The 17922-nt window shown below is 54.5% G+C and overlaps 1 protein-coding gene across 1 annotated transcript in view; it reads right to left on the bottom strand.

The window, feature by feature from the left end:
* Positions 1 to 3288: 3288 nt before the first annotated feature.
* Positions 3289 to 17922, bottom strand: part of PPIP5K1 (diphosphoinositol pentakisphosphate kinase 1) — a gene marked incomplete at its 5' end in the record, with an annotated part of 39787 nt that continues 25153 nt past the window's right edge. The window contains 6 exons of the mRNA XM_084268131.1: positions 3289 to 4022; positions 4863 to 4976; positions 5383 to 5520; positions 11332 to 11511; positions 13768 to 13830; positions 17509 to 17631. Coding sequence (XP_084124257.1) covers positions 3337 to 4022; positions 4863 to 4976; positions 5383 to 5520; positions 11332 to 11511; positions 13768 to 13830; positions 17509 to 17631 — 1304 coding nt within the window. The 3' untranslated portion in view covers positions 3289 to 3336. The remainder of the gene's footprint in view (positions 4023 to 4862; positions 4977 to 5382; positions 5521 to 11331; positions 11512 to 13767; positions 13831 to 17508; positions 17632 to 17922) is intronic.

The raw sequence follows: 17922 nt of genomic DNA, 5'->3' as shown, positions 1-17922 counted from the left end.
TAAACTTGAAGCAATTCTGACTAAGCAGCAGTCGTAGTGAGGCTTTGCAAGGTGCCTGCATCCTCTGGCAGGAGTGCTGCCCGCGGCGAGCCGCGCTCCTGCCCCGCAGCTGTGCTGCTTGGACAGCTTTACCCCACCCCTCGCTTTCCTGTCCTCAAGGCTCCAGACATTTTATTTTGTTTTAGTTGTTTGTGGCAGTCTGTTCTGCCTTCAGCTTCTCTCCCTCCCTCTCTGTCTTACCCTCCCATCCTCCCCACCCCAAAAACACAACCTACGGGGGAAAAAGACTTGTAAAAATGCCAATTTGTAAAGAGTCCGACCCTGCTGAGCCTGCAGGAGCCAGCAGAACCCATCCAGAGCCAGAGGTAACACGACAGTGTAGAGAGAAACAGTTAAACTCTGCTTTTGCTTGTTTCTGCATGTGGGCAACAACGCGTAATCTTCCTGTATGTAATAGGTACAAAATACTATTTTAAACCTATAATTAAAAAAGTGAACGTCTTAACTGTATTGAAATGGCAACTTGTGCTCCTAGCTTCTTCTATGCTTAATGTTTTAAGAACAGAGCCCTGATTCTTTTCTTCAGCATCATGTTTCTCTTTTTTAGTTCCCTGAGTTCTGTCCTTTTGCCCATCTCCATGTGAAACACTCTGTAACTAACCCGCTGTCAGGAGAGGAGCCCAACACATTAATAATAAAGCCACATTAATTGCGAACAGGAGCCCGTCCAGCAGTCTCAGCCTGTTCTTTGGTGAGTCCAGTCCCTAAGCAGGGGCACTGGGACACTGCACCGACCCTTCCCGGCAGTCCGGCTGCCTCCTGGCATCACCACACTCACAGCTGCCAAGCTTCCTGCAGCCCCAGGGAAGGGACAGGCACACCTGGGGCATGGAGCCACAGGGACAGCCAGCACCCCGTGGGGTCACTGGGGCTCCAGCTTGTGCCCCTCCTGAGGGAGCTTTGGGCCCAGGTGAGGACGTGGCCCCTGTCGCTCCGGTGCGCAGCCTGGACGCTGTCTGCAGCCACTGCTGCTCCTGGCTCCTCAGGTGTGGCCCTGTGCCTGTCCTGGCACTTCTTGGGAGCAGCCACTCTGGTCCTTGAACCAGAAGGTCTCCATGCTGCAGCTGGGAGCTTCCTGCCAGGCAGCACCCAGCTCGAGGGACTCGGCTCAGGGTCTGTGAGCAGCCGGGGACCAACGCCTGTCCCAACAGTGGCCCTCTGTACCCCTGCAGAGCCACACCCAGCCTCTGCCAGGGAGATCCAGCTCTTTGAGACTCAGCAGAATAGCAGGAGGGCAGCCCTGTGCTCTGCCTGTGCTGGGGACGCTCGGCAGAGGCTGCTGCCCCTTAGCTCGGCTCCTGCCGGGGTGCCCTCAGGAGGAAAGCAATGGAGCTGTGCCCCACTCAGCCATGCCAGTCTGCGGCCAGCAACTGAGGGTCCCTCACGGCAACCACCCTGCCCGGGGCTGGGCCCAGGTCTCTGCTCCATGGGTGCAGAGGTGGGCACTGTGCCAGGCAGAAACAGGCAGGAGACGCAGCTCCTGTGTCCAGCAGGGACCCTGCTGCCACAGCAGCGGTCTGGGGGGCTGTGGGCACACTGCTGACCCTGAGAGGGTGCGTGCAGGACCGCAGGCTCAGGGGCACCGGCACTGCTGGAGGGGCTGAGCAGGGCTGGTGCTGCTCTGCCTCCCTCAGCAGGCCTGTGGCTGCCCCAGAAAGGCAGAGGGCCCGGCCTCAGCAGGCCAGGGCCGGCCCTGCTCCCCCAGCACCAGCGCAGGCTGGCACAGCGCTGTGCCAGACGGGGGCCAGGCTGGCTCCTGGCACGGCCCTGCACCCAAGGCAGCTGTATGACTGCTGCAGTTCAAGTGCAAGCAAACAGCCTTTCAGAAGCACCCAAACCAGCAGCTGGGGAGCATCAGGCACGAGGAAGAAGGCACAGGACATGCTTGGAACTGATGAGAAGGACCAAGTCAAACCAGCCACACACGCTGCCCCAGCGTCTTCATTCTACCATCAACTGCCCTGGGCAGCCAGGACCCCTTCTTCAGTACAACCAGTTCTTCTTGGAGGAAAGAAGAGGTGTCTGGCCTTCTTCAGCACAGGCCCATGCCTAAGCACTCGCTTCAGCTGTGACTCTGGCCGCAGCTCCTCTTCCAGGCTGGCAGAGGATGAGCAGGTCGTGCTGTGCTGGGCACCTGCAAGCTCTGGCACACACACACTGCTGCACAAGTCAGCATGAGAGACAGGAGACGCCAGACCCACAGCATAGATTTACTTCACAACACAGCGTGGAGATCTTTGGGCACAGCTTCACAAAAACACAGATCCTAGCTACAGACAAACACGCAGACTTGTCCATAAATACAGGAGGGGCAGGAGGCACAGCCCTGGCCTGCACCTGGGATGCAGCAGGGACACCGTCTCCATCTCCCCCTCAGTCTTGTGCTCACGAGTCGTTTACATAAATAGGTATTAAATACTTTTCATTTTATATATAATAAAGATTTCTCCTTACTGGTTTCTAATATTCCTGATTTGTTCAAATAGCAGTTTCTTTTAATTTCTGTCACCAAGACTTCAGAGCTTACCTTGCCTGACCCTTGGAGACTAGAAAAAACCCGTGTGTGTCCTCCCTGCCCACCTCTCTCAGGCTGGACCCCCAGGCTCCTGCCCCAGCCCTGCAGGAAGACATTCAAGTCCACACCAGAGATGCTTTCTTGCAAGTGGCAGTCTTGAACCTAATCCCTTCATTACTCTCCTTCCCACACTCCTCCAGAATGCTTTCTGCTTCTCCTATAGTCTTCCTGTGCCACAGACTCTCTGGACCTGGTTTTGGTGGCCAGTGGTGGGAAGTGAGAGAGGAAGAAGGAAGGAACAGAGGAGGTTGGTGGTTGCGATGGATCTGCTTACTTTGGGCCCGGAATGCCTTTCCCTGAAGGCTATGGGTCAAAACAAGCTCAAAGGAGTATCTGTCCCCTTTGGACTTACCAGCCCAAAAGCCTTGGCTGTACCAATCCTCTAACTCTGCTGTCCCAGCGAGCGCACAAGCCCTTGGGACACCAGTGCAGCCCCATGTCACTGCTCCATGGAGGTGCCACGCCAGTACCAGGACTGCATTTGCTGTTTGTTTAACAAGGCAGATGGAGCATTCTCTCTTGCCAAATGGCAAAGAGCTGGCTTGTGGAGGAGCAGAGCAGGCTCTTCCACCCCCCAGAGTCCTGTCGCCTTGGGACATGGCTTGTTCTGTGCTGTGGCCAGCCAGCTGCATGAGGTGCTGTGCAGGGTGCTGGGCTGCCTCCAGGCTAGAAGCGCGTGCAGTGTGCTGCCCAGCGAGCCCCTAATTCTGCTGATCCTCCTGAGACAGCAGCTGCAGCTCCTCCACGCTTTCCTTCAGAGGCAGGGGCTGCACCTGGCACGGGTGACCAGGGAGAAGCTGGCCTGACAAAGCACTGTCCCCCAGCAGCTCCTTGCCCATATGCTCGGGGTCCAACACCTCTCCCAGCAGCTCCCCCTCACAGAGGGCCAAGCCCTCTGCAGGCAGCCCTGACTGGTCCGGGCCAGCCACTGCCCCTGTGCACCCCTCGCTTGGCTCCGCTCCCTCGGCAGCCAGCCCTGACCCAGACCCTGCAGCACGCTTTGGGTTCCCTGTGTTACCTGGCTCTAACATTTCCCCAGCTGATTCTTCTTCATCCAGCTCCACCAGGCTCTTCTCCTCCTGCTTTGAGTCCTCCTCTGCCAGCTCCTCGCACAGCTCCAGGGCCCTGCCCGACTCCCGGCACCTGCTCCAGATCAGGGGCTCTGGGGCACTTGACTCCTCCACGGACAGCCCAGACACCCCCTCCTCCAGCCCCCTGCCCGAAGGCTGTGTCTCTCCCTGCTCAGGGGACTGGCTACTCAGCTGCTCCTCACTCCTGGGGGGGCTGACAGAAAGTTTCTCAGCGAAGTTGAAACGAGTGCAGTTGTCCACAGAGGTTGGGGAGGATGGGCCCGCGCTGGAGACAGTACTGGAGGGCCCACTGCTGTCTGCAAAGAGGAAGAAAGATCTTAGACTTACAGTTGCATTTCCCCCGCCCAAAGCCTGGGCTGCCCCAAGCTGTTGCTGTCCCACAGCTCTACAGCCAAGGGCTGAGGGTCACCTACACGCTGTGCAGCCTGGAAGGGCCTCATAGGCTGCTCTCAGGTGACAAATCCAAAGACAACCACCCCCCTCACACCTTGTCCTACAGCACTATGTTGGCAAACAGCCATCAGTGGATTCTGCTGCCATCACAGAGCAAAATGTAAAATGGGACATCTGGCTGTGAGCTGAAAAGCAGTCTCCTCCCTTCCCTCATCAGGATGCAACACTCTCAGCCTACTGGCTCCTGACACACACAGTCCCTGAACACTGAGGTAGAATCACCACTGGAGGAAGAAATATTGTTTCTCCACTGATGCTTGTACTGTACAATGAGCAAAACAAGAGAACAGGTCTAGGTTATACCTGATCCCATAAAAGGGAGAGGATTAAACAACTGTTTTCAGTCAGATAATTTCCCTGACTTTGCTGTTTACTCAGACACACGCTGCTCCTGGCAGGAGCAGCGTACAGCCAGAAGAGCAGGACTTGACTTTCAGTGGCAAGCTTGATTGCTGCTTGATTGCTGCTAAGGCACTTGCTAACCCTGAGCTCCAGTCAGATCTGCAAAGGGGAGTAACAAAAGCCACCAGCTCTGCGGGGACTGTGACAGGTGAGTGTTTCTGCTCCTTGAAGGGCAGAGCATGGAACCCTGACCACCAATAGCTGCCTTCCACCATCTGGCACCCTTTCCTTCCCTCCCCCACCACCATATTCACCCTTGATCAAGAAGGGAAGACACTCACACCAAGGAGGTTTATCCGAACGCTGGCGCAAAGGCAGAGACGACGAGGACAGGATTCGCTGGGACATGAAAGGGTCTCCTGGTATCTGGCTGCCAATCATTGAATCAAATAAAGCTTAAAAAAACCATAAAATACTGAGGTCAGTAATATTCAGACAGACAAAGGAATGGCTCATAACCCAGTGGCCACGAGCAGGCACTCCACAAGAGCTCAGGAACAGTGCAGATTCAGAGCCGTGGCTGCCCCTCAGCTCCAGGAATCTGAGGCTGAGATTTCCCAAGCTGGAGTTTGTGTCCATGTTACCACACTCATCAGCCAGAGACAGCCCCCACGGACCACTTGTCTCTCAAGTAGTCTCTACTTGTCTCTCAAGTAGTCTAGTGTGGCTCTGAACTGGATTCCATAGTTTGCTCCTGGGCTGGAACAGAGCCAGTCCTGCCAGGCTGATCTGCCCTGGTAATGCAGAAGACCAAAAGGTGCCTTGCTGGCTGACCCAAAGACAAGCCCACCTCACCAGTACCTGCAGTAGACTGGACGTGTGATTCGCTGCAACTCCTGCACACAGCTGTCAGGAACTCGTTGACCTGTCGCAAAGAGAGGGAGTTGTGCAGGGTCTCCAGGGGATAAATGGTGGGAACCATGGAGCAGCCTTCAAAACCTGGAAAGAAACCCAATCAGGAAGTGAACAGAGCAAAGAGAAACCAAAACCCATGCAGGACCACTCCTGACTGAAGGAGCTGGGCAGCCTGGGAGTAGGACAGGCACACTCAGGCCTAAGGTCACCTCTTCATGGCCAAGGACACGGCCAGTAGGCAATCACATGCAACAACCCTCCCCAAAGCAAGCGCCCGGGCACAGGCAGCGAGGGGAGGAGGAGCCACGGGGGGGGGTGCTGCAAAGCCTGGGGTCCTTTGGCTGAGACACGTGGTTCTGAGGGAGAACTCGGCACAGCACAGCACCCCACACTCTGCAGAGGCTACACTAAATTCGAGTCAAATCACCCCAATGTCCGTGACAGGACCCGCACCACCTGGGGAGACACAGTGTGCCCACCCGTGCCCAGCAGCTGCCAAGGCAGGAGCAGCACAGCCCGGGTGTGCAGGGGCAGGCTGGCTCCCCAGCAGGGGCAGGCTGGCTCCCCAGCAGGGGCTGGGCAGCAGTGGGAATGAGCTGTCCCCTCAGCTTGGCTGCCAGCACACCCAGATTAGCAGCAAGAGGTACCTCGACACTGAACAGGCACTTGCTCACAGCTGAGCTGCATCACCACCAGTTACAACAGGTTCTTTGCTACTCAAGCCAGAGAGATGGTATGGCAAAGCACCTGCCTCTTCATCGAGGCTTCCTGGCAGTGCTCTGTGGCACCAAGCCAACCTGGAACTGCCAGGGGAGTGAGGAACAAATAAAACATGTCTCTGGGTGTATGGCAGTGAGGCCTCCTGCTCCACACCTCCCCAGTTTAAAGGCCTCTGAACTTCTAAGGCTTAGGCTCCCCATTCTGCAACTCCCTAACTTGCTCTGAGCAGCTCAAGAAGACCCTGGGAAGGAGTTAAGTTTGTTCCTAGAGAAAGAAAACTACTCTGAGATGCAAAAAGGGCAACAGCTCTTGCTGCCCAGCACACTGACAGGCTGTGATTGATCCCTGCAGCTTGGCAGCACCCAAGGAGAAGACCCAGAGCACCTGGATTATCTGCTAAGGGCAGATAATCATCATTCCAGTCACCTCCAGGAGAGCCTTTGCTCCAACCCGCTCACCTAACCCAGTCCTGCAAGAGGCAAGGAGCATGAGCCAGCAAGTGGCATTGAGAGTGAATCCACACAGAGCGTGAGGCTGCAGAGCAGATCATCACCAGCCTGCAACGCTGCAGAGACACCCACTGCCACAGCTCCTGGAGCTGGAGAACTCTCCAGACAGACCAGAGGTTACTTGTGCTGCAAAGGGCCTACAGACATCAACTCAAGACGTGAAGGATAACAAGCCCTTAGCTGGGTTTCCTGTAAGACACAGGACCCTTCCAGCCTGGCAGGCACCCAGCCATGCCTGACTGCTTGGCGACTGCTGATGCATCCCAACACTCTTGCCTGGGGCTTGCAGGGCAGCAGCCTGTGATGCCCACAGCAGCATCAGAGATCAGGCAGAATTCCATTTGTACCAAAGGGGTGCTCCCTCAGAGGAATGAGTTTCACTTTGTTCAAGTTGGATGGCATCAGCTGCACTGGAGATGCAGAGGGCGAGCTGCTTCCTCCAGAGTGCCCTGCCAGGAGGGGCATGTGGGGCAGGGGCTCTGCTCAAAACCAATCCCAAAGTCATCTGCAACCAACTCTGGGCAAGGAGTACAGTGTGGTTATGTCTTCAAAAAAATCCATGCTATAAAATAGGAAGAAACCATCTGCTAGAGCCAAGAAAACAAGACCTGGTTATGGGACAAACCTTAAGATGCCTGTGTGGTGGTGGGGGGAGCAGCTGGGGGGCTCCTGCACTCTGAACCAATGCAGCCCCATCCTGACACAGCAGCAGAGAGCAGGGCACTGCCTCAAGAGCCACCAGAGGTGCCATCCAGCCAGGGGATGACAAGTCCTCTTTGTGAGGACTCCTCCCCATGCTGATGCCACTGCTGAAGGCCCACCTGTGCTGCAGGGAAGTTACCTGTGCTGCAGGGAAGTTACCTGTGCTGCAGGGAAGTTACCTGTGCTGCAGCATGAGCTCTTTATCAGGGCTTATGAAGAACTCTTACAGATGTTCGAGGAGGGGTGACTGCCCTGAGAGTAGGACTGCTTCAGAGCTGCCTGGTGCCAACACACATTTCACAGGGAGGTTAAGAAGGTGATTCACATATTTGGACCCTTCTGCAGAGCTCATCTAGCACCCTATAGCATACCCAGCAGATGCAAACCTGCACCTGTCTCACATCTCCCACCTAAACCACAGAATCCCAGTGCTAGGAGACTCAAGCAGGAACAGAGACAGCTCTGGTGAAGAGCTGCCTCTCAGCAGATGGCCTTAAAGAAAGCCTTGAGATGTGCCACCTGCATAACCTGGATGATACTGTGATGAATTCTGAGCCAGACAACACCTACATCACACAGCTTGAACGCCAAGCAAATGCACTCTGGATCTCTGAGTGAGCCCTGTATGTGCTGCCTACCACTGTCTCACTGCAGAGGTAACAGGGACTTACCACTTTAGCTGTATTTCTTTCAGTCACCCTGAGGTCTGAGAGAAAATCCAAGCAGAGATGTTAGCAGCAGAACTAAAATAAGCAGATTTTGAGGCTGGGAAAAGGGAAGAATAAGGGAGGAAACAAGACTTTGAATTCATTTGCATCTTCTTGATTACTGCAGGAGGTGCCCCAGCCTAACCCCTCAAGAGGAAATCAATACCATTTCATTAAGAGGATGTGTCTAATTTGAATCAAGGTAGCACAAAGTTCCCTTAATTCTGTGTATGCCCCAGAGAGACAAGAAGAAATCTTACTGTGCAACATGAGTTGGCAAAGTTGAGTTTATAGGGAGCACGTGCTCCCCTGGTAGTGCAATCAGTGTTGGTGTGACTACCCCTCAGAGCTGGGATTTCAGCTGGGAGCCAGCAGGCTTCCTGGCTAGTGGGCACAGCAAAGTGGGCTTCAAGTAGTCCAAGTGGCATGTTCCTCAGCTTTACTAGGACTGAGCTGAGGTCCCAAGTACAGCAAGCCCCTCTGCTAGCAGAGCGGGCTCATTACAGAGGGAACACACTTGCTGCTGCAGCAGGCTGGCCAGCAGAAAGCAGCCAAACTGCTGCCAGCCAACAAAGGTGCCAAGAAGACTCCAGTGAGAAGTCCTCCTGGTCCAAAGCAGTCTTTTTGTGTACAGTACTTTTGCCCAAGAGCTCTGAACAGGACCACACACCATTTGATTAGCAGAAGTCAACAAGTTACTACCCAGCTCTCCAGTGAGCTCTGCCTTGGAGTGGAGAGTGCCTGCTCCTTTCTGATGCAGATGCTGAAAGCCATGGGCAGACCTGGCACACCCACACAAGGTCTGCATGCCAAAGGTCTGCACACCAGCAATTCTGGAGTACAGAAGCACTTGCCCAGTCTCAGCAAGGGCAAGGGAGAAAGCAGACTCAGCAAGTTCCTCTCCCACATGCTTGGTCAGTCCAGACTGACTTTGTTGGGAGAACTCAAGCATCACATACACATACATACACATGTGTATCTGTATGCATACACACTATGTACATGAACTATCACTTCTGCTTTCTAAATGTAAGGCTGTACAGGCAGCCTGAAGGTCTCTCCCAGTTCTGCACCTCTCTGTCCACAGTGCCAGCACTGGCTAGGAGAGGAGACAGTGTGCAGTGGCTCTTCAACACACACAGCCCCCTGCTCCGAACCTGACGTGGCTCTCCCATAGCCCCCAGCCCCCCCTGGGCTCTGTGAAGCTCCCAACACCCCAGGTACTGTGGTGAGAACTTTCACTCAGCGTGGAAAAACCCACTTCTGCCTCAAGTTGCTGAAGAAACCTTCCAGCTCCTACAGCAGAACAGACACTGCAGATCCCCCCAGCCCTGCCCACAAACACCTTTCCCAGACTGCACATTTCTGCCTTTGCCACATCATCCCCAGGGGTGATGGTCAGACCAAACCCACCATCCCAGATACCAATCTGGGGCTGCTTCCCCTTGTTGTTTAAACACTGAACATCACCTTGCTGCCTGCTTGCTGCACAGGGCCATTCCCTGTTCCTTCTCCTCTGACCTCTGGCTCCTGTACCAAGTTGTTACAACTCCAACTGACTTCACACTCTTTCCCTGCCCTGACCATGCAGATACGCACACGTTTCCAGACAGATTTCTCAGGCCTCCCCTGCTGATCCTTCCAGCTGTGGATGCCCAGTACATACTTTTATCTCCCTGATTCTATCTGTTAAATTCATCTTTCTGTGAGGTGAGGTTGCAAGCCAAGAAAGGAAGGATAGGGTTTTCAGAAGGGGGGATGTTGGGCTGTCAGCTACAGAGACTGGAGGCATATCTGCTCTGAGAAGAACCCCAGCAGGAATCCAAACACAATAACTAACTGTGGGCTTGATGACAGGCTGAGAAAACAGCAAGAGAGAGCTCATGGACTGCAGAGACTACCTGATTTCCAAACAGGAAGGCAGCCACGCTGAGGTACCATAACTCATGTGTTTGGCTTCACCGGGGCAGGCTGCACCGCCCAGCACCACGCTGCAGGATCTGGGACACTGCTGCCTGAAGCAAGGAGTTCATTTCCCCTCCCTACCACAGCTCACAGGAGATGGCTGAAAACTGCAGCGGGGGAAGCTCAGGCTTGGGAGCAGCCTGCTGGGTTCCAGCATCTCTTCCCTTGAAGCAGTTTTGCTCCTCTTTAGCATTTGTTGCTAGGAGACCAAGGATTGTCCTAATTATATATGAAAAGTAACTGCCATCTCCAAACAGCCTACTTGACAGAAAGAGCCATATCAAGAAAAAAACAGACTGTAAGAAATAATCTCTTTTCCAAACTCTGAAAACCATCGAGCCTGTTGCTTGACTACAGAGCCAGCTATACTGTCTGCCCCGTTCACCTACGGGTCTGAGTGAAGGGGGTTGTCCATGCATCACACCACACAGCTCAGCAAGCCACATGCACCGAGCAGGGTCTATGGTGCAAGGCGAACACTGACAGCCAGCCTGAGCCAGCGGCCCCGCTCGGAGAGCAATCCTTCCACCTGTCTGTGAAGCACCAAGACCTCAACGCACCAGACATCCCACCTGCACCACGGGCTTGAGAATACCAGAGGAACAGCAGCAAAACAGCTTTGGATTTACAGTGTCGGTGTTCAATGCTGAAATCACCCAGCTGTCCCCACCAGAAACAGGACACGCTGCAGAGACCCTGAGGGGCAAACCAGACGCCATGCAATGCAGCCGCGCAGAAGCTGTTCCCACCCTGTCTTACCACAGCCTCTCCAGGCACAACACAACCCCACAAGCACTCACTGCCCCCAAATTCCCACAGCAAGGTCACTGGCACGTGAGCAGCTGCTGTGCACCCTCAATCTCTTCCTTCTTGCCATACTCTGAGGATTGGTTCTGGTTCCTCTGTTAGTAACTCCCCACCGAGACCTGCACAGGGGCATCATGTCAGCAGGGCGCCGTGCCGGCAGGCGCTCGGCATCAGGCCCGAAGGAAGCTTATGGGCTCTCCCTGGCTAAAGGAAGGAGGCAATGAGCCATTGCCAAAGATGGAGAGAGCAGTTACAGCCCCGTGAAGAGCGCTGGCTCCGTGAGGAAAGGCTCCTGCCTAAGGTTCTGAAGCTGCCAGCTGCGACAGCCCACACAGCCTGCTGCAGCAGCAGCCCAGACTTCAGGGGTGCGGCGAGGGAGGTGCTTTCCTGGTTTAGAAGCAAAGCATACTTTGCATTCTCAAGCAGACAGTGGTCCCTACTCAGCTACAAGAGCACGGGACCAAGGCAGCTGCAGCGTGCAGTACCGTAAAGACACTCCAAGTCATCCTGCCCTGAGATCAGCCAGCTCCTGAAGAGGCGCAGGTGGTAGGAGCACTGCTGGAGGTGATGGGCTAGGGTGGCATCCAGGGAGATGTTCCGGCTCGTGGCATAGTCAGAGGAAAAGCGGCGCAGCAACTGGGCAACATGGTGGTGCTCAAACGCATCTGGAGGAAAGGGGGCCACAGAGAGTGAGAGGAGAGGGGCAGCTGGGTACAGGAATCGTGAGGAGGTGTGGATGGAGCTGCCAGCACCCGGGGCTGCTGGGTGGGAGAGGCCCACACACCACACACTGAAGCCCAACCCCTCCCGCAGCGAGCAGGGCTCAGGCGCACCCTCAGCCACACTGCAGCAGGCCAGCCTCCCGCCCAGCCCAGCCTCTGGCAGACACAGACAGCCAGCAGAGCACTTGAGTCCTGCAGCCAGCCACCTCTGCACTTGGGACAGCGACTGACCCAGCATCAGACGCTGGAGGCTGTGAAGGGGACGCTGGGAGAAAGCAAGGTCTGATGGAGAGCAGAGTGCTGAGGTGTGGAAGAGCACACAAGTGCCGGCCTCCCCTCTCCAGACTCTCAGAACAGCCCTGCACAATCTTCTGCCAAGGCAGAACAAGATGCTTGCATGCAGACATGTCCTCTCCATGTACACAGCCTCGGGAACTGGGTCACTCTCTCAAGTGCCCAGGAAACCAGGACATAAAGCATCTGACCTGACACGGTGCTTGGCCGCTGCTCTGCTTCACCCATCCCATTTCACCACAGAGGCAGCTCTTCAGAACCCGAACTCAGAGCTTTTGCATCCTGAGCTGAATGGTTCATGTGGCTGAACATCCTTCCTGCTAAAACCAGTGCCAAGCCTAGAACAAATGTGCCTAACTTGAAGCTGACACTTGCTAGACCTCTGTCTGTGTTTTCCTGATTAAGGGACATTCTGACATTAGAAATAGTCACTGGGTTCTTGGGGAAAACCTTATGTCCCAGTCTGATTGTATCTGGGGTGGAGGCAGTTGCTAGACAGCGTGGTTTAGGAAAGACTGGTACTTGGTACAAGTTTTGCTGGCAAGATAGAACGAACATCCTGCTGACAGACACGTGAGCTCAGATGGTATCCAGACATACAGACAAGTCGAGCGGTCGGCCACTCTGGGGAAAACAAAACTGAGCAAACACAGAAAATAGCTTCTGTTCAGATATTTGAAACAATAAAGCCACATTTAGCTGCCCCTTCCTGGTTGGTCTTTCCCCACACTTTGGTCTTCATAACAGTCTTCTGAACTTTGTTCATCTTCAGATCACACAGAGGATTGTTTCTTCGTATTTGGTAAGCAACAAGATTGCAGAGACAGCCCTGACCACCTCAGCCAGAAACACTTAACCTGGCACCTGTCAGTGACCTGCTTTGGTTCTGAATTGTCTCAACAGCAGAAGCCACGAGGTAGAAGTGGTGCTGTGAAGCAAACCTTTTCAGATGTTTCTGTGCAGGACTTGGATAACACACACACACCTCAAAGCATCTGCTGCCACTCAGCTAATGGTCTGTAACCTCCAAAGACTGACAGTGCAGGCGCAGGTTAGCGGCGACACGAAGCAGATAGCGAGCCACAGAAGCACTGCCAGGTGTCCTTTACCCAGCCCCTCCACAGCTACTGACAGGGCAGGAGAGGAGTGGGTGACACCACCCTGGGTGTCCTGCTGCCAGACCTCAGACATGCAGCTTGTCCACCAACAGCAGATGTGTGGAAGTTTGGGAGAGACACCGTTCCCAGGATAAGATCTGCAGGAGAGGTGAGCCTGCTCCCACCAGCACCACCATGCTGGGAGTAACCCAGGGGCCACCCAACAGACACTCCTAAGATGACTGAGCTGAGGGAAACCACACGCAGAGGGAAAGCTGAGACCACCTCCTTCTCTCCCACCCTGCCCATCCAGGTGACACATGGCAGCCTCAGGCTTTCCTTGTTTTGGTCCTGCAAATCTGCATTGCAGGAACTGAGGGCCTAAGGTGCTGATGTTCTTACAGAATATGGAATTGATATTTGCCCCCCACCAAATCCAACGATATTCTCCCCCCCCCCGACTCCCACCCTACAAACAGGGAGTGTGAAAGGAGGCCTTAATGTCAGCAGTGGAACTGACGGCTGCTTTGGGAGTCCCTTCCCAGAGCCACTGCTCTTGCTTTTCCACCTGGGACACAAATGCCTTGGGGGACAGCAGAGGAGCCACTGAGCAGTAACAGGATGAATGAACAAGTTAGTCACAGCGAGACAATGGGGAGAGGTGAAGCATGTTTGGACATCAGATACACAGACACAAAAAAAACAAACCACCACAGGAAGGCTGAGAGGAGAGCATGTGCAGAGAGAACCGAAGGTGAGCGTGGGGTTAGGAGTGTGAGGGAACGTCAAATCGAGGAAGCAAACGTACCATTAGTCGGATGCTTTGCAAACGACACAGAAAATCGTTTTACGGCTGGCATAGACAAGAGCTCTGAGGAAATAAAAACAGATCATCTCAGTTAACAGCCTGCTTCTAAGGACCCCCGACCTCCACACGCTGGCAACTACCCTGTCAGGTCCAGCTTCCTGACCCCCGCCCCACAGGCGCTGCTGCAGCACCCCGGGCACGCTGCGCCTGCGGCTCTGGCTGCACCTCTCGTGGCACCGCCGTGCCAGCGTCTCCCCCGCGCTACAGAGACCTCAGGCACACTCTCCCAGACACAGGCAGCATCTCGTCCCTTCCCCCACACTTCCAGCCCCCCTGAGGCAAGCCAGGCTCAGCCCAGCGTGAGATGCAGTCAGGCCATGCCCACAGCCACCGCAGCAGCGTGGCCAAGCAAGCGGCAGCACCACGGGTGTCCCTGGGATTCACCCTGCAACGGGAACCCTTCTGCAGAGGAGCTGCAGAGCCAGGGCAGAGGTAAGTGCAGCTCAAAGCATCCTACTAATGCAAGCTAAACAGAGCTATTGATGAGTTTACAGCTAAATCAGCTACCTAATTCACAAGACCCATGACAGCATGCCTCAGCAGTGCTGCTGCTCAAAGCGTTTCAGTGCAGAAGAGGTTTTGGGGGACACCTGTCAGAGTGGTCCTCATACTCCTCCTGGCCACGTCCCAAGCCAGGCCAAGCTCTCCCACAGAAACCACACATCAGAAGGACAGTGTAAGTACAGACTGTGCATCTAACAGGGTGCAAACAGATGAGCTTTAGAAGACATGGATCAGTCTGAGAACTTTGGTGTATTCCCAGTCTGGAAACTGCTCAGCTATCGGGGAGGAATGGCCTAGATCAGACTGGCTGCACGTGGGATCTGATGTGAGACCCCAGCTGATCACACCCTCTGCTGCTATCTGGGAGCTTTTAGGAAATACTGGAAAATGGGTTTACTTCTCTTTCATGTTTCATGCATCCATCCTGCCTCGTCAAAAGGATCCGTACACCTAACCCTGTGCACCAAGGTTAGGAGATCCACATATCAATTTATGGTCCACATCTCTAGCTACATCCACTGACTTGGCCAAATAATATATTTAAACCAACTCTCAAAGTTGCTGCAATTGTTAACAACCCTTATTTCTTTTCTTTTCCTTCCTTCCTTCCTTTCTTTCTTTTGTTCTTCCTTTTTCCTTCCCCTCCTTCCTTTTCCTTCCTTCCTTCCTTTCCTTTCCTTCCTTCCCTTCCTTTCCTCTCCTTCCTTCCCTTCCTTTCCTCTCAGTAAATAGAGCATGACAATCTTCCCTACCCATGGTAACCCTGAGAAGTGTCCAAGTCCTGGAGCTGCAGCCAACCAGCTGGTAACTGTCTCCACCCCACCCACATCTCCCCCTTGCCTTTACAGCACACCAGTTTAAATGGCACTACAACACAGCTGACTGGATCCCTGGCTCCAGACAAGCCAACTCCACAACATCACTGCCAGCTGACCTTCCCTAAACCTGAGGCTGGGACACAGCCTTCCCCTGCAGCGTTCCTCAGCCCTCCTCCAGCCCCCAGCAAAACAGAGGTCAGAAACAAGGGGCATTGTAACAGCACTTGAGCCCTGTGATGAATGCAAGAACCACACCTTGAACATCACAGCCATGGAAAAGCATCCAAAGTGCTGCAGAACCTGAAGGGTTTCAAACACCACCAGCCTGAGGACCCTGAAAAAGGCCTTGATACAAACATACTCCAGGTCTGCTGCAGCTGCTGCCTCGCTGCATTCAGCTCACCGGTGCCTGGTTAAATGCCATCGCTGGGCACTTCACGGGTGCTCACTGGAACAGGAACATGCAGATCAAGGGCTGGCTCCACACTGCCCTCCCCATCAGCTGAACACCCCTCTGCCTCTCCTGCTTGCTCCTCGCAGCTCCTGCTGCAGCCAGGCGCTGGCAGCACAGAGCCCCGCAGCACACCGAGGCACAGAGAATGGGCTGTGTTAGTCACACCCAGGCTGAGTCAGTCTGCCTTCTGAGGACCCCGGGGTACCACTGTTGTCTCGGCACGCAGAGACCTTGCTGGGTTTAGACTGATGCAGCAGGACTCTGCTCTGGAGCTCGGGGGCAAGCTGTGGGCAGGCTCCACGGCACAGCCCGCAGAGAAAGGCAGCACAGCACCAGGCTGAGCAGAATCTCTTGTTCCCAGCTGGGCTCTGAGCACGCAGAGGTTTTCCCTCAGAAGCAGCACTGCCTTGGACTCAGGCTGCTTGCAGCCTTACAGAACAAAAGCCCCACCGTGCTGGCCTCTTCAGCACCTCTCCTGGTATTCACACCCCTGCCCTGTGCCAAAACCACCAGCTTATTCTGTCCTATGAGTAGGCAGCACTTGCTGCCCTGAGCAGCTCAGGCTGGTACAGCAGGGTTAACATCCTCCCAGGTCACCCTCCCTGTCTGTCACTCCCAGCCTGGGCCCAGGAGCTCCCCAGGGCAGGGAGAAGCACCAGAGCTTCCCCTTAGGCAGCGAAAAGCGGCACAGAAGGCTGGAACACATGGTCTGACTACAGTTCCTATAGGTCTGAGAACCAAACAGCACCTTTCCACCCTGACTGGCTTGGCCATCTTCCTTGCCTCAAAACCTGACAAAACTCCAGATGAGCCAACCTCCTGTCTTCCCCAAAGGCCCCAAATCCCTGCCTTCATCACCTCCCCACCTCATGACCAGCGCTCGTTATGATCTGAGTGAGGAAGGCACTCAGCCTCTGCAGGAGCTGGTTATCATTTGTTGGGACTGACACAAGAAGGAAGAAGAGAAGGCAGACAATCTTAGGAGGCCCAAGTTGTGCAACATCAGATGGGCTCCCAGCCAGACACGTCCAGTGATGCTCAGCTCGGCCTTCCCAGCGCCTGCAGAGCCCAAGTGCTCTCCCCATCTGGATCACCACAGACACTGGCACAGTACACGTCACACCCCTGCAGCTCCTCCAAGGTGCCTCAGTCTTTTCCTGTGCTCACATTTCCTTGAAAGCAGCGACACCCTCCCTGCTCCTCAATGCACAGCACAGTGCACACCACAGATGGCAACACCCCTTCACCCACAGGCATCAGCAGCGCCTGTACCAACAGCCTGAACACATTTTACCCGATTCTCCTGCTGAACCTTACGGCTGTGCAGAGCTGCAAAACAGCTTCAGCTCCCTCTGAAACACTGCATCCCAACCTCCCACTTACCTCAGGCTTCTCAGGCATATGACCCTGGCTTTCTGACAGCTCCCTCAGGCTCCCTGGTGTGCCCAGCCTTGCTCTAATACCCACCTGACCACTCCTGAGCACATCATTCTGCCTTTGGGACCGCTCCATCTTCCGCAGGGAGAGATTTACTGTCTCCACAAAAGCTTCACTTAGCACCAGCAAGATCACCAAAGCAAGCAAGACTATGGGATGTGCTGGATGCCACACCAGGACAAACCTACTGAATATCTAAACCAATAAATCCTCCTCCACAAGAGCAAGCAGTCCTAGCACAGGAGGACAGAACCAGACCACAGCAATACCACACACCAGCACGAAACTCCTCGCCCAGTGTCAGCTCCAGCCTTGCCCTAGCCAGGGCCACCATTCCTTGGGATGTGATAAAATGCATTACTGTAGGTGCCACAAATACACACATTCAACTGTCATTCTCCTCAGCAGTCTAAGCCTTTGTCTCAAAGTCCACGAGTTAACCACCTGCAGCACAGAGGACACACATACCGTCTTTGTACGTCAGGCTGCTGGCAAACTTTTTGCCATGGCTGCGTGCGTAGTCCTGGAGGTTGGGGGCACTGGAGGAGCCTCCCAGCACAGTGGTGCTAAACAGCCCGGTGCATTGTGACCCTGGAAAGGCATGGAAGGTGTTAGTATTACATTTCCACTGCATGCAACTACAGAAAAGCAGGGTTAGTCAAAGAATGAGGAATGAACTGGCCACTTGGCAGGAAACTTGGGGAAAAATATGCCAGGGAGCACGGGGAGGCAATATTCTCCATTCCAAATTCAGCAGTGCCAAATGCACACCAGGCAGCCCAAAACTCGGCACCAGGAAGTTTCCTAGCTCAGTCCAGAGGTTTATTTCCATTTGGCTTTCTCACTCCGACCTAGGAGAAACATCTCTTCACCCTCCAGTCA

Source organism: Gallinula chloropus (genome assembly GCF_964237585.1).
Source record: "Gallinula chloropus genome assembly, chromosome: 9".
Lineage (NCBI taxonomy): Eukaryota > Metazoa > Chordata > Aves > Gruiformes > Rallidae > Gallinula > Gallinula chloropus.
This window is presented reverse-complemented; position numbering and strand designations above follow the sequence as displayed.